Source organism: Panthera leo, chromosome C2, assembly GCF_018350215.1.
Source record: "Panthera leo isolate Ple1 chromosome C2, P.leo_Ple1_pat1.1, whole genome shotgun sequence".
Classification (NCBI taxonomy): Eukaryota; Metazoa; Chordata; class Mammalia; order Carnivora; family Felidae; genus Panthera; species Panthera leo.
Genome location: NC_056687.1, coordinates 119,975,062 through 119,992,145, shown reverse-complemented (window position 1 = coordinate 119,992,145; position 17,084 = coordinate 119,975,062). Strand labels below are relative to the sequence as shown.

The window sequence follows — 17,084 nt, the reverse complement described above, 5'->3', positions numbered from 1 at the left end:
GGGTGGATGCAAAATGGGAGTTTTATTGCAACTCTGGATTGTACACAGTAATTTTTCTTAAACCATTTCATTAAGGTTTAAAATGCATACTAGCAGGTAAAAGATTATAATAGATTAAAAAAAAAAAAAACTAAGACTTTATTTTCTGAAGAGAAGTTAAGGACCCCGGGGAATTAAATTATGTTGATTAAAACATGGAAATCTATTTCAAGCAACACTAGCTCACTGCTCACTTATAACCAAAATAAAATGGGGGGAAAGAGAGGAAGTCCCACTGTTCAGTGCTTATAAAAATGACTTTTCTATATTGCTTTCACTCTTTATTTTAGGATTCTACATTACCAGGACTAGAAGAAAGAAAAGGAGCATGAACATGTTAAGAAGGATATGAGGATTTTAAGTTTTATTTCTGGGATGAGAAAAATATAGCAATTTGAAGATTTTTTTTTATTATTATTTTTTTTTTTTAACGTTTATTTATTTTTGAGACAGAGAGAGACAGAACATGAACGGGGGAGGGTCAGAGAGAGAGAGACACAGAATCCGAAACAGGCTCCAGGCTCTGAGCTGTCAGCACAGAGCCCGATGCGGGGCTCGAACTCACGGACCGCGAGATCATGACCTGAGCCGAAGTCGGACACTCAACCGACCGAGCCACCCAGGCGCCCCAATTTGAAGATTTTTTAACTGTCATAAAATGATATATCACACACATCAGATACACATAAAAGACTAGAGAAAATAAGAATGCAAGACCTTGATTACAAATAAAATTATAGCGGGAAATCTAATTTACCTTATTCAGAATCTGACATCTAGTAAAAATATAGGTAAGATTATAGAGAATTTGAGTAACATAATCAATAAACTCAATTTAATAGACACACGAAATTATACTGGGAAATCTAACGTACCTTATTTGGAATATGACATCTATTAAAAATACAGGTAAGGATATAGAGAATTTGAGTAACATAATCAATAAACTCAATACACACACACACACACACACACACATAAATTTTTTCCTCAAAAGTAGCAAAATACATTTTTTTCATGTCCATGGAACATACACCCCAATCAGTTATGTGCTTGATCACAAAGAAAATCTTATATTTCAAAAGTAGAATCACTACAGTTCACAGCCTCATAATTTGATAAATTAGGAATAAATAAAAAGGTAACCAAAAATTTTAATTGTTGGGTAAACTAAGAAACTTTCAAAAAATTATCTATCAAAGAGAAACAAAAACTGAATCACCTCAAATATAATCATTGATTCGGGCAAGGATCATTGACAGATGTTAAAAACAGTAGGTAAAAGATTGCTGGAAACAAGATATTCACACAGTGGTCAAGTAATACCCCATAGGTTAAAAACTAGTTACAAAGGTAAAACTGTACCTTTACAGTAGACGTTACCACCATAACCATATGAACAAACTTGGTATCACCAATAGTGGGACGGTCTGACCTTATATGTCTGCTGACATGAAATACACACTATTGAGCATGTAACGTCACCCATGAATATTCTTGCCAAAAATGTTCAACCTGAATTTCAGGCCTGAACATAATTTCCAGTTTACGGTAAATGTAGCAGAGAGAAAAATACATTAACTGATGCTATGTAGAAACAAACAAGTCCAGAATGTGGAATAGTGTACATAACAATTGACCTGGTTTCTTCTAAAAATCAATGTCATGAAAAATAAAAAAGAAGCTGATTTAAAGAAACTACAAAAATTTTTTTAACCAAATGCAGTGTATAACTTTGATTGGATCTTGAATTTAAAAATATCTATGCAGTATTTATTTTCTTGCAATAACTGGGGATATCTGAATATATATTGACATGATAAAAACTATTCATTGTTTTTTTTAATAAGTATTTTTAAGCATAGTAATGGTATTTTGGTTAAGAGAATGTCAAATATGTATGCTTCAGTATTTGGGTAAGAGGTGTATGATGGCTGTCCTTACATCCCATTCAGTGAAAAAATAAAAGAATAAATAAAAAGCACTTACATATTTATATATGTGATCTATATGTACATGCAGAGAAGTATGAAAAAACAAGATGGAAAAATTATTAATGTGTAAAACTAGCTGAAAAATATATGGATATTTATTTTACTATTCGTTGAACCATGTAAAATCACCAATACTTTACCATTTTTGAACTACAAAATGATAATTTTACATTTGAATATACCAATTACCAGAGGAGACCCTGGAAACGTGATTATAGACCTACTATTAAAATGACTCCAGGAACCAGATGGTTTTACAGCTGACTCCTAACTAGTCTTTAACGACTTGACCATTTTTGGGGTGCCTGGGTGGCTCAGTTGTTTAAGCCTCCGACTTTGGCTCAGGTCATGATCTCACTGTTCGTGATTTTCAGCCCTGCATCAGGCTCTGTGCTGACAGCTCAGAGCCTGGAGTCTACTTTGGATTCTGTGTCTCCCTCTCTCTCTGCCCCTCCCCTGCTCATGCCCTGTCTCTTTCTCTCAAAAAGAAACAAACATTAAAAAAAATTTTTTTTAAGATTTGATCATTTTAATGTTATTTTAGACCATAAAAAATAGAAAAGTCTTCAGTTAATGTCATAAATATACCACAGTCTTATTAATATCTAAACCTAATAAAGACAGTCTTCTCTCCCCCAAAGAGAAAAACTATAGATTAATTTCAGTAATTATTATAGATATAAAATTGTAGAAAAAACAGCTTTTCTGAGAATATAAGGATTTTTAATTATCAGAATATCTATCAATATGTTTCATCACATCAATAAAATAGAAGAAAAAACTTTGGACAGAATTCGGCAGTTATGCGGCGCGGAGAGGTGAGCTCGGGGAGCGAGAGAAGCTGCGGGAAGGGAGGTGCTTTTGCAGGCAGAGAGAGGATGGAGACGGCGGCGGGGGAAGAATATGGGAAAAGCACCCCTCACCAAAAGCAGCTGGAGAGAAAGTGGAAAATTGGAAACAGCCGCAGGGACCAAACTAAAAAGGGAGAAAGGAGAAAGGAGAGGGTTTAAATTCCATTAAGACGGTAAACAAGGGGAGTGCAAAGTCTGCAACTCCGCAGCTCAATACCTGGCGGTGCTCTGGTGGGAAAGGCGAATCCCCAAGAAGAGTGGGGTCCAGGAGTTTCTCGGCCACATGGGGAAAGCGGTTCCACTGCTGGAAGGACATTTGGTAGAGGCTGTGAGGCAACCTGGGCCCAGCAGACCCCAGAAAATGGCCACATTCGCTGGTGCTGGAACAAGGTCATTAAGGGTGAAGTCTGGTGGCAGATGTGTGTTGTGATTTTCCATAATCCCTGAAAAGCTGCTGCTACACTATCTCGCGAACTTTTTCTGGGGCGGGCAGGCACCTGGCCGCAGTCTCGGAGCACCGACAGCAGCAAGGTCCAGCAAGAACTCCTGGGTGCAGCTGACATTCAGCCATTGCTCATTTGGCCATTGCTCGGTGAGACTCTCCCACAGAGGGGCAGAATGGGTCAAAGAAGCAGTTCTTTAAAAGTAAGGGGCCAGGGAAAATAGCCACATCTGAGGCAAGACTCGGGAAAGAGGTACTGCCTGGGGCCTAGTTACGGAGAGTGAAAAAGCGGGTAGTGGATGAAACCTGAAGACAGAGGACGGGTGCAGGATTGCTGATCGTGGAGAACTGCGATTGCTGATCAGGTAGATGAGTGACGCCATTTTCACCTTTGCTGCGCATGCGTGCGCGCGCACACACACCTACAAGCACCACCACAATCCACCTCAGTAGGCTAGCAGCGCCATCTAGTGGAGAGTGGGGCCGTTACACTGAGCCCCGCCCACCTGGGCCAACCTCCCTCTTCAAGAACACAAGTCTCACCGCCTACTTAGTTTATGGACTATGAAGTGCTTCATAGCCTGACTTCTAGGGGAAAACGAAGTAATTTCAGTCCTATTTCAATCTGATAGCAAGTCCATCTATTCAATTTTCCTTTTTTTCTCTCTTTTTCACTTCTTTTTTCTTGAACACAGAAGAGAAAAAAAATCATTTTTATTTTCAATTTTTATTAAAAATATTTTTATTTAATTTTTTACTATATTTTTTACTTTGGTGTAACTTTTTCAAATATACTTCCATCACTTTATTTTGGTCTACTTAGTGTATTCACTTTTTCAAATTTTAAAACCATTTCCTTTTTTCCTTTTTATTTTTTCTCTTCTTAGTTTCTTTTCTTTTTCTTGAATGCAGAAAGAGAAAAACTTCATTTTTACTTTCCATTTCTATTAAAAATATATTTAATTTTTTTTACTACATATTTTGCTTTTATGTAAATTTTCTCAAATTCTATTTCATGTCCATCATTTTATTTTAGTCTACGACAGTGTATTCACTTATACAAATTTTCAAATGATTTACTTCCTTTTTTCCTCTTTTTTTCTTTTTCATTTCTTTTCTTTTTCTTGAATACAGAAAAATTCATTTTTAGTTTTAATTTTTATTAAAAATATTTTTCTTTAATTTTTTCTACTATATTATTTACTTTTGTATAATTTCTTTCAAATTCTATTTTACTCCCATAACCTTATTTTAGTCTACTTCAGTGTATTCATTTTTTGAAATTTTCAAACAATTTCCTTTTTTTCTCCCTCCCCCTTTTTTTCCTCTGTCAAACCACTTTCAACACCCAGACCAAAACACACCTAGGATCTAGCATCATTTATTTGATTTTGTGTGTGTGTGTGTGTATTTTTCATTTTAATATTTTTTAAATTTTAATTTTTTTTAATTTTAATTTTTCTACCTCATTAATTCCCTTTCTCCCTTCAAAATTACAAAACTAAGGAATTCACTCCAAAAGAAAGAGCACAAGAAACAACAGCCAGGGATTTAACCAATACAGATACAAGCCAGATGTCTGAACCAGAATTTAGAATCACGACATAAGAATACTAGCTGGAGTCAAAAATAGATTAGAATCCCTTTTTTCAGAGATAAAAGAAGTAAAAAAATAGCCAGAATGAAATTAAAAATGCTATAACGGAGATGCAATCATGGATGGATGCCACGGCGGCAAGGATGTATGAGGCAGAACAGAGAATCAGCAATATAGAGGACAAACTTATAGAAAATAATGAAGCACAAAAAAAGAGGGAGATGAAGGCAAAAGAGCATAATTTAAGAATTAAAAAAATCGTGACTTGTTAAAAAGAACAACATCTGAATCATAGGGGTCCCGGAAGAGAGAGAAATAGGGGTAGAAGGGTTATGTGGGCAAATCATAGTGGAAAACTTTCCTAACCTGGGAAAAGACACAGACATCAAAATCCAAGAACCACAGAGGACCCCCATTAGGTTCAACAAAAACTGACCATCAACAAGGCATACCATAGTCAAATTCACAAGATACTCAGGCAAGGAGAGAATCATGAAAGCAGCAAGGGAAAAAAAGTCCCTAACCTACAAAGGAAGACAGATCAGGTTTGCAGCAAACCCATGCACAGAAACTTGGCAGGCCAGAAAGGAGTGGCAGGATATATTCAATGTGCTGAATCAGAAAAATATGCAGCCAAGAATTCTTTCTCCAGCAAGGCTGTCATTCAAAATAGAAGGAGAGATAAAAAGTTTCCCAGACAAACAGAAATTAAAGGAGTTTGTGACCACTGAACCAGCCCTGCAAGAACTTTTAAGGGGGGGCTCTCTGAGGGGAGAAAAGATGAAAATATAAATAACTAACTAAACAAACAAACAAATAAATAAATACCAAAAGCAACAAAGATTAGAAAGGACCAGAGAACACCACCAGAAACTCCAACTCTACATGAATCATTAAGGCAATGATTTCATATCTTTCAGTACTCACTCTAAATGTCAATGGACTCAATGCTCCAATCAAAAGACATAGGGTAACAGAATGGATAAGAAAACAAGATCCATCTATATGCTGTTTACAAGAGACCCACTTGAGACCTAAAGACACCTTCAGATTGAAAATAAGGGGATGGAGAACCATCTATCATGCTAATGGTCAACAAAAGAAAGCCGGAGTAGCCATACTTATATCAGACAATCTAGACTTTAAAATAAAGGCTGTATCAAGAGATGCAGAAGGGCATTATATCATAATCAAGGGGTCTATCCACCAAGAAGACCTAACAATGGGAAACATTTATGCACCAAATGTGAAAGCACCCAAATATATAAATCAAACACAATATATAATCACAAGCATGAAGAAACTCATTGATAGTAATACCATAATAGTAGGAGACTTCAACACCCCACTCACAGCAATGGACAGATCATCTAATCAACAAGGAAACAATGGCTTTGAATGACACACTGGACCAGATGGACTTAACAGATATATTCAGAACATTTCATCCTAAAGCAGCAGAATATACATTCTTATCCAGTGCACATGGTACGTTCTACAGAACAGGCCACATACTGGGACACAAATCAGCCCTCAATGAGTACAAAAAGGTCAAGATCATACTGTGCATATTTTCATACCACAACGCTATGAAACTTGAAATCAGCCACAAGAAAAAATTTGGAAAGGTAACAAATACTTGGAGACTGAAGAACATCCTACTAAAGAATGAACGAGCTAACCAACAGTTAAAGAGGAAATTAAAAAGTATATGGAAGCCAATGAAAATGATAATTCCACAATCCAAAACCTCTGGGATGCAGCAAAGATGGTCATAAGAGGAAAGTATATAGCAATCCAGGCCTTCCTAAAGAAGGAAGAAAGATCTCAGGTACACAACCTAACCTTATGCCTTAAAGAGCTGGAAAAAAAAACAGCAAATAAAACCCCAAAACAGAAGAAGACAGGAAATAATAAAGATTAGGGCAGAAACTAATGCTATCAAAACAAACAAACAAACAAACAAAAACACAGAACAGATCAATGAAACCAGAAGCTGGTTCTTTGAAAGAATTAACAAAATTGATAAGCCACTAGCCAGTGTGATCAAAAAGAAAAAGGAGGGGCGCCTGGGTGGCGCAGTCGGTTAAGCGTCCGACTTCAGCCAGGTCACGATGTCGCGGTCCGTGAGTTCGAGCCCCGCGTCAGGCTCTGGGCTGATGGCTCGGAGCCTGGAGCCTGTTTCCGATTCTGTGTCTCCCTCTCTCTCTGCCCCTCCCCCGTTCATGCTCTGTCTCTCTCTGTCCCAAAAATAAATAAAAAACGTTGAAAAAAAAAAATTAAAAAAAAAAAAAAAAAAAAAAAAAAAAAGAAAAAGGAAAGGACCCAAATAAATAAAATCAAGAATGAAAGAGGAGAGATCACAACCAACACAGCAGAAATAAAAACAATAATAAGAGAATATTATCAGCAATTATATGCCAATAAAATGGGCAATCTGGAAGAAATGGACAAATTCCTAGAAACATACACTACCAAAACTGAAACAGGAAGAAATAGAATATTTGAACAGACCCAGAACCAGTAAGGAAATCGAATTAGTAATCAAACATCTGCCAAAAAAACAAGAGTCCAGGCCCAGATGGCTTTCCAGGGGAATTCTACCAAACACTTAAGGAAGAGTTAACACTAATTCTCTTGAAGCTTGTTCCAAAAAATAGAAATGGAAGGACAACTTCCAAACTCTGTCTATGAAGCCAGCATTACTCTGATTCCAAAACCAGACAGAGACCCCACTAAAAAGGAGAACTATAGACCAATTTCCCTTATGACCATGGATGCAAAAATCTTCAACAAGATATTAGCCAACCAGCTCCAACAATATATTAAAAAAATTATTCACCACAACCAAATGGGATTTATACCTGGGATGCAGGGCTGGTTCAATATCCACAAAAGAATTAATGTGATTCATCCCATCAATAAAAGAAAGGATAAGAACCATATGATCCTCTCAATAGATGCAGAGAAAGCATTTGACAAAATACACCATCCTTTCTTGATAAAAAGCCTCAAGAAAGTAAGGATAGAAGGAGCATACCTCGAGATCATAAAAGCCATATATGAAGGACCCAACTATCCTCAATGGGGAAAAACTCCTCCCCCTAAGGTCAGGAACAAGACAGGGATGTCCACTCTCACCACTGTTATTCACCATAGTATTTGACGTCTTAGCCTCTGCAATCAGACAACACAAAGAAATAAAAAGCATCCAAATCGGCCAGGAGGAGGTCAAACTTTCACTCTTCACGGATGACATGATACTCTGTATGGAAAACCCAAAAGATTTCACCGAAAAACTGCTAGAATTGATTCATAAATTCAGCAAAGTTGCAGGATATAAAATCAACGCACAGAAATCGGTTGCATTCCTATAAACCAACGATGAAGCGACAGCAAGAGAAATCAAGGAATTGATCCCGTTTACAGTTGCACCAAAAACCATAATATACCTAGGAATAAATCTAACCAAAGAGGTGAAAAATCTATACATTGAAAACTACAGAAAGCTTATGAAAGAAATTGAAGGAGACACAAGAAAATGGAAAAAGATTCCATGCTCCTGGATAGGAAGAACAAATATTGTTAAAATGTCAATACTACCCAAAGCAATCTACATATTCAATGCAATCCCTATCAAAATAACACCAGCATTCTTCACAGAGCTAGAATAATCCTAAAATTTGTATGGAACCAGAAAAGACCCTGAATAGCCAAAGCAATCTTGAAAAAGAAAACCAAAGTTGGAGGCATGACAATCCCAGACTTCAAGCTATACTATACAAGCTGTAATCATCAAGACAAAATGGTACTGGCACAAGAACAGACAGTCAGATCAATGGAACAGAATAGAGAAGCCAGAAATGGATCCACAAACAAAGCAGGAAAGAATATACAGTGGAATAAAGACAGTCTCTTCAACAAGTGGTGCTGGAAAAACTGGACAGCGACATGCAGAAGAATGAACCTGGACCACTTTCTTACACCAGACACAAAAAAAACCTCAAAATGTCTGAAAGACCTCAATGTAAGACAAGAAGCCATCAAAATCCTCGAGGAGAAAGCAGGCAAAAACCTCTTTGATCTTGGCCGCAGCAACTTCTTACTCAACACGTCTCCAGAGACAAGGGAAAAAAAAAGCAAAAATGAACTATTGGGACCTCATCAAAATAAAAAGCTTCTGCACAGCAAAGGAAACAATCAGCAAAACTAAAAGGCAACCTACAGAATAGGAGAAGATATTTGCAAATGACATATCAGACAAAGGGTTAGTATCCAAAATCTATAAAGAACTGATAAAACTCAATCCCCAAAAAACAAATAACCCAGTGAAGAAATGGGCAACAGACATGCATAGACACCTCTCCAAAGAAGACATCCAGATGGCCAACCGACACATGAAAAAATACTCCACATCACTCATCATCAGGGAAATACAAATCAAAACCACAACGAGATACCACCTTACACCTGTCAGAACGGCTAACATTAACAACTCAGGCAACAACATATGTTGGCAAGGATGCGGAGAAAGAGGATCTCTCTTGCATTCTTGGTGGCAATGCAAGCTGGTGCAGCCACTCTGGAAAATAGTATGGAGGTTCCTCAAAAAACTAAAAATAGAACTACTCTACAACCCAGCAATGGCACTACTAGGTATTTATCCAAGGGATACAGGTGTGCTGTTTCAAAGGGACACATGCACCCCTGCACCCCCATGTTTATAGCAGCACTATTAACAATAGCCAAAGTATGGAGAGAGCCCAAACGTCCATCGATGGATGAATGGATAAAGAAGAAGTGGTATATATATACAATGGAGTATTACTCGGCAATCAAAAAGAATGAAATCTTGCCATTTGCAACTACGTGGATGGAACTAGAGGGTATTATGCTAAGTGAAATTAGTCAGAGAAAGACAAATACCATATTACTTCACTCACATGAGGACTTTAAGAGACAAAACAGATGAACATAAGGGAATGGAAGCAAAAATAACATAAAAACAGGGAGGGGGACAAAACATAAGAGACTCATAAATATGGAGAACAAACAGGGTTACTAGAGGGGTTCTGGGAGGGGGGATGGGCTAAATGGGTAAGGGGCAGTAAGGAATCTACTCCTGAAATCATTGTTGCACTATATGCTAATTAATTTGGATGTAAATTAAAAAACAAAAAACGGGCGCCTGGGTGGCTCAGTTGGTTAAGCGGCCGACTTCGGCTCAGGTCACGATCTCACGATCCGTGAGTTCGAGCCCCGCGTCGGGCTCTGTGCTGACAGCTCAGAGCCTGGAGCCCGTTTCAGATTCTGTGTCTCCCTCTCTCTCTGCCCCTCCCCTGTTCATGCTCTGTCTCTCTCTGTCTCAAAAATAAATAAACATTAAAAAAAAAAAACCAAAAAAAACAAAAAACAAAAAACTCTTTAAAGCCCCCCCAAAAGCTAATTGGCAGAAGTCAGAATTGAAACTCAGTTGTCTCATCCCCCCCCCAAAAAAACAAAAACAAAAAAACAAAATAAAAGCCTTTGTGATTATTTCAACATATGCTAAAAATGCTATTAAAATTCATCTGACATTTTTAATAAAAGCTGTGATTAAAGCAGGGTTATTCAATGAGTGCTAGGTTCTGCTCAAAGGATATTAGCATGTATTTTGTTATTTAAAGTTCACATATTTAATCTTCGGAGGCAAATGCTGTTATCCCCATTTTATTCTCTAGGGCAAATGTCTAGAAGGGGTATCCTGAGTCATATGGTGATTGTATATTTAACTTTATAAGAATCTGCTGCAGTGATTTACAAGTTGGCCATACCATTTTGCATTCCCACCAGCAATGTTCCAAGTAATGTTCTAGCAATGTCCCACCAGCAATTCTTTTCAAATCTGTAACTTGTATTTTCATTCTCTTAACAATGTCTTTTGCAAAGCAAAATATATTTCAATTCAATGAAGTCAAATTTATCTTTTTCTTTTATGCATGATGTTAGTATTATAGCTAAGAATCCTTTGCCTCATTCAAGGTCATGAAGATTTTCTATTACACCTTCTAGAAGTTTTATATTTTACATTTTGATCTATCGTCCATTTTGAGTTAATTTTTGTATAAAGTTTGAAGGTTAAGTCAAGATTCATTTTTTTAGTGTTTGGATATTATATTAAGTTTCTATTGCTGTGTAACAAATTACCACAACCTTAGAGGCCGAAAATAACACCTATTTATTAGTTCACAGTTCCGTAGATCAGATGTCTGGCACGGTGTGACTGGATCTTCTGCTCAGGGTATCATAAGACTAAAATCAACATATGAGCTGGGCTGAATTCTTGTCTGGAGGCTCTGGAGTAAACTCTGCTTCCAAGTTCATTCTTGGTGGTGGTGGAATTCAGTACTTTGTGGTTGTATGCCTATGGACGTCTTTTTTGTCAGGAATATGCTCAGAACTTAGAGGCTGCCCACATGCCTTGCATTCCTTACTACCATCTTCAAGCAGCAGCAGTGCATCAAATCCTTCTTGTGTTCTAACTCTCTGAATTCCTCTTCTGTGACCAGAGAACATGCTGTACATGTAGAAAGGCTCATGTAAACACTCCCCAGATAATCTACCTATTTTAAAGTCAACTGTAGCATATAATATAAACTAAGCCTAGGAATAAAATCCATCATATTAGCAGTTCCAGTAATTATGCAAGGCATGTACATCAGAGTGAGAAGGGACAGGAAATGTTGGGAGGCATTTTAGAATTCTTCCTACCACAAATACTCAATTACTCCAATACCATGTGTAGAAAATACTATCCCTACTTCATTGAATTGCCTTTGTACTTTGCTAAATCAATGAGTCATATTCGTGTGAGTCTATTTTTGGACGTTTTTCTGTGTAGTTGACTTGCTTGTTTCTTTCATCAGTACCACATTACTTGGTTACAGCAGTTTTATAGTAGGTCTTAAAATCAAGCAGTGGGAGTTTACATCTTAATTCTTCTTTTTCAAATTTGGTTTAGTTATTCTAGTCCCTTTGCCTTTCTTTCTAAACTCAAAAATAATTTATCTGTATCTACAAAATAGTCACCTGGAATTTTGATTAGGTTTGCATTAAATTTATGGACCAATTTATGGGGAATTCATAACTGTATTGAGTCCTTCAATCCATGAACATAGTATGGCTCTCCATTTATTTAGGTCTTTCTTGATTTCTTTCCTTGGCATTTTGTAGTTTTCAGTATACAGATCCTGGATGTGGATTGTTAGCTCTTTTTACTAAATATTTAAAATTTTTAGAGCTATTGTTAGTATTTAAAAAATTTGTTTCCAATTGCTCACACACACACACACATATATATATGTATATATATATGCACATACACATGTATATGTGCATATATATATACATATATATATGCATATATATATATATATATATATATATATATATATATATATATATATTGATACAGAGTTTTTGGGTATTGATCTTGTATCCTAGAACCTTGTTACATACTCGTTTATTATTTCTAAAAGATTTTTTTTTTGCAAATTCTTTCATTCTTCATAGATGATTATACTGTCTGCAACTGGGTGGTTATATTTCTTCCTTTCCAATCTTTATGAATCTTGCTGATTTTTATTGCCTTATTTCATCAAGTAGGATTACCAATATAATGTTGAATAGAAGTGGTGAGTGGATGTTCTTGACACATTCCTGATATTCAGAAGAAAGTATTCAGTCTTTCACTATTAAATATGATGTTAGCTATGAGTTTTGGTAGATGAATCTTAATCAGTTTAAGGATGTTTCCTTCTATTCATAGTTGTCTAGGAATTGTTTTTTTTTTTAACATGAGTGAAAATTGTTTTCTGCCAAATGCTTTGCCTGCATCAATTGATATGATCATGTTTTTCTTTAACCTATTAATATGATAGGTTTCATTGATTGACATTAGAATTTTGGACCTGTTTTTCATTCCTAGGGTCAATCTCATATAGTTGAGATGTTTAGTTTTTTTTTTCACATATTGCTGGATTTGATTTGCTAATATTTTGTTGCAAACTTTCGCATCTATGGTCATGTAAGATTTTGGTCTATAATTTAACTTTCTTGTGATGTTATTGCCTGGCTTTGATATTTGAGTAATCCTGGCCTCTTAAAATAAATTGGAAAAAGTTTCTTCCTCTTCTATCTTGGAAGAGATTATTTAGAATTACTGTTATATCCTCTTCCAAAGAAGAATTTGCCAGTGAAACCATCTGGGCCTGTAGTTTTCTTTTTTAGAAGGTTTTAAACTATGAATTCTATTTCTTTAATGGATACAGGATAGATCAGTGTATTTCTTCCAGAATAGTTTTTGGAAGGTTGTCAATGATTGTTACATTTCACCTATTTTGTTGAATTTATGTTCAGAGAGTTGTTCATAGTATTCTCTAAATATTCTTTAAGGTCTGTCATGATATTCTCCTTTCGTTTTTGATATTGGTGATTTGCATCTTTTCTCTTTCTTTTTGTTAGACTGGCTAAAAATTTATCAATGTTACTTATCTTTTCAAAGAACCAGATTTTGGTTACTGATTTTTCTCTATTCTTCTACTATCAATTTCTTTGATTTCTGCACAAATCTTTTATTATCCTTCCTTTTCCTTGCTTTGGGTTTAGTTTGCTCTCTTAATCTTCTAATTATGAGAGATTAAATTGTTGATTTGAGAACTTCCTTGTCTTCTAATATCAGCATTTAGTGCAACAAATTTATTTTTGAGCACTATTTTAGCTGCATCCCACAAGTTTTGGTATGTTGTATTTTTATTTTCCTTTACTTCAAGATATTTTTTAATTTCCCTTGAGTTTTTGTCTTTGAACCATAGATTGTTTAGAACTGTGTTGTTTAATTTCTAAGTGTTTGAAAACTTCCAGTTATTTTTTTTTTAAATTAATGTTTATTTCTTTATTTTGAGAAAGAGAGAGAGAGAGAACGAGAGGGAGAGGGGCAGAGAGAGAGGGAGACAGAGATTCCCAAGCAGGCTCCGCACCATGTGTCAAGTGCTGTGCACTTGAAAAGAATATGTATTGTTCTGCTGTTGGGTGGAGTGTTCTATAAATGTCAGTTAAATTCAGTGGTTAATGGTATTGTTCAGTTCTTCTATTTTATTGTTGATTATCTACTTGTTATACCAATTACTTAGGGAGGAGTATTGCAGTTTTCAACTAAGTGTGGATTTGCCTATTTTTCCTTTTGGAGGTACTTGCTTTTGCTTCATGTATTTTAAGGCTATGTTATTAGGTGCATACACATTTTATATAGTCATCTTCTTGGTAAGTTGACTCTTTTACGATTTTGTAATGTCTTCTTTATCCTTGAGAAATTTTCTTGTTCTGAAGACAATTTTGTCTGAGATTAATATGACCACTCCAGCTGTAGTTTGGTGTTTGCCTAGTACATATTTTTTAGCATATTTTCCACTTTTTAAATATTTGACCTACTTATATTTTTATACTTAAAGTGTGTTTCCTATAGACAGCATATCAGCATATAGTTGAGCCTAATTTTTATCCACTTTGATGATCTCTTTTTTTTAATTGATGTCTTCATACCATTTAAATTGAATATAATTACTGATATGTGAAGATTTAGATCTACCATCTTATTACTAGTTTTCTTTTTGTTCCTTTTTTCCTTCTTGTTCTCCTGCTTTCTTTGGAGCAACTCAAACAAATTTGAATTTGTTGTGTACGCCACATCATATATTTAATTTTTTACTGTATCTCTTTGTTTAGATTTTTTTAGTGGTTGATCTAGAAATTATAATATAAAATCTTTCACAGTCTACTTTGAACTAATATTTTATTATTTGAGGTGGAATAGAAAAAACTTACCACCTTTCAGGTCCCTGTACCCACTCCCCTTTTTTAAAACTCCGTAAGACAATGTTAAAATTTTTCTTATAACAATCATGTATATTTGAAATATATTAAGAGGAAAAATATTTTCTATTATATTAAAGAGATATTTACCATTTTTGTTGCTCTTTCTTCATTTCTATTGTTCGAAGTTTCCCTCTAATATAATTTCCCTTCCATCTGAAGCAATCTCTTTGGCTTTTTTTGTAAGAGCAAGTCCGGTGGTGAAAAATTTTATTCTCATTTTTGTACAAATTGGATAATTTCTAATAATCTACAAGTTCACAGACTCTTTCATCTGTCATCCTTTATTTTGCTGTTAATCCAATCCAGTGAATGTTTCATTTTGTTATTGTGTTTTCAGGTCTAAAGTTTACATTTCTCTCTTTCCTGTACCTTCTATTTCTCTGCTGATTTTTTTTTCTCCATTTTTCCATTTGTTTCCATTGTGTTTGCTCTTCCTGAAGCCTGGTAGAGTAGCTGCTTTAAAGTCTTGATCCGTTCATTCCAAATTCTGTGTGATCTTGGGATTAGTATCTGTTGATTGTCTTTTCCCTTGTGAGATATTATGATTTTTCTGTTTTACATATGTTGAGTAATTTTGGATTTATCCTGGAAGTTTTGAATATTATGTTAAGTGACCCTGGATCTAGATACGTTACGTGACATAGGATTCTCCTATGGAGAATGTTGATACTGTGTTTTACCAGTCAATGAACCACATTAGGTCCGAGACACAAGCCTTACCAGCCTTCTGTTGCTGGTGCTTTCAATGTCAGTTGTTTCAAAGTCTTTGCAGTGTAATCAGATCTGTCCTGCATGTGCTAGGCACTGGATCTGTGCCATCCAGTGTCCAGTCTGGAATCTGAGTGATTCTCTACGTTGTAGCTCATTTCTCAAAGCCTTTGGTGTGCTATTTAGGGTCAGATATATGCATACACAACTTGGAGATAAGCTCTAAAATTTACACATGATTTTATTGGATCACTTTCTTGTACTCTCTCCACTCTACAATTTCTTCCACAGGGCTTTAATTTCCCTATATTACATGTTTCCCATAATTTTCCCCATAATATTGTGCCTACATCAGAGCTCAAGCAGTGAGAGGATTAAGAGAGAAAAAAATTCAATGGGAATTCTTCCCAAGGTCTCAGTACCTCAGTTTTTCTATTTGGAATTTTAGGGGTCTGTCCAACTGCTACTGTCATCACCACCACTGCTGCTTCAGAATTGCTTGGCATTGGGGTGAGACAGAATGAAATAAACAACAAAAACAAACCCATGGGATTTCCCCCATTCTTCTGACCCACAGGGGTCTCCTTCTCTGTTCCTTGTGCCCAGAAAAGAGCATTTCTCTTGCAGTTCTTCTTCCTTGTTGCATAATTCTTATCTTTGTACTGCTTTTGAGTCTAGGTCAAGATATTCCAGAGAAGAAAAAAAAATAGGAAATTCACTGCTGGTTTGATAGTACATACTCTGAATTCTGTTTGTCTTCCTCAAACTGTCTGCTACTATTTACTTTTAAGAGCCCTTAGATAACTGCTACATGCATTCTGTTCAGGGCTTTTAGTACATTTAGTGAAAGACACATGAGGGAGTAAATATTATTACTCAATCTTGACCAGAACTGGGACCCCCTCCACAGACTTTTGAATAGCAAGATTCATCTATTAAATTTAAAATCACTTTTTTTCAGACTTACTTAAAGTAAGATAACTTTATTGGATCATACTTTATGATAACAGGCTAATAAATTCTTTCCAACAGAGCAGAATGTTCATTGTTTGGTAAACTTAATAAATAGGTGAAGTTTATTGATACTGATGTTCTCAAGAGCATTTGGAAAAGATAAACAAGCACATGTCTAATGGAGGATAGCTGGCAGTGTGACGATAAAGCTGTTATCTCTGGAACCAGGAAGATTCTATACACAGAAAGAAAGCATATTAACCCAGATGATGGGGCGCCTGGGTGGCTCAGTTGGTTAAGCATCTGACTTCGGCTCAGGGCATGATCTCATGGTTTATGGGTTTGAGCCCCACCTCAGGCTTTGTGCTGACAACTCAGAGCCTGGAGCCTTCTTTGGATTCTGTGTCTCCCTCTCTCTCTGACTCTCCCCACTCATGCTCTCTCTCTCTCAAAAATAAATGAACATTAAAAAAATTTTAAAAATTATAAAGAACCCTGACAGCATTTAAAGCAAATTTAGGAGCTTCTAGGAGCTTCTAGTTCATATACTTGTTAGAAACCTAGGATATTTTTAGATCAACAACAAT

The 17,084-nt window shown here is 35.8% G+C and overlaps 1 protein-coding gene across 19 annotated transcripts in view; it reads right to left on the bottom strand.

The window, feature by feature from the left end:
• Positions 1-17,084, bottom strand: part of SLC9A9 (solute carrier family 9 member A9) — a 766,376-nt gene that overhangs the window by 257,239 nt on the left and 492,053 nt on the right. Inside the window, exon 13 of one of the 19 annotated variants that reach the window (XM_042954880.1) lies at positions 14,894-16,217. The exons of 17 other annotated variants lie outside the window; for them this stretch is intronic. In XM_042954880.1, coding sequence (XP_042810814.1) covers positions 16,016-16,217 — 202 coding nt within the window. In that variant the 3' untranslated portion in view covers positions 14,894-16,015. Of the gene's footprint in view, positions 1-14,893; positions 16,218-16,247; positions 16,733-17,084 lie in introns of those variants that run through there. One more of the 19 variants, XM_042954881.1, reaches the window with a different exon arrangement.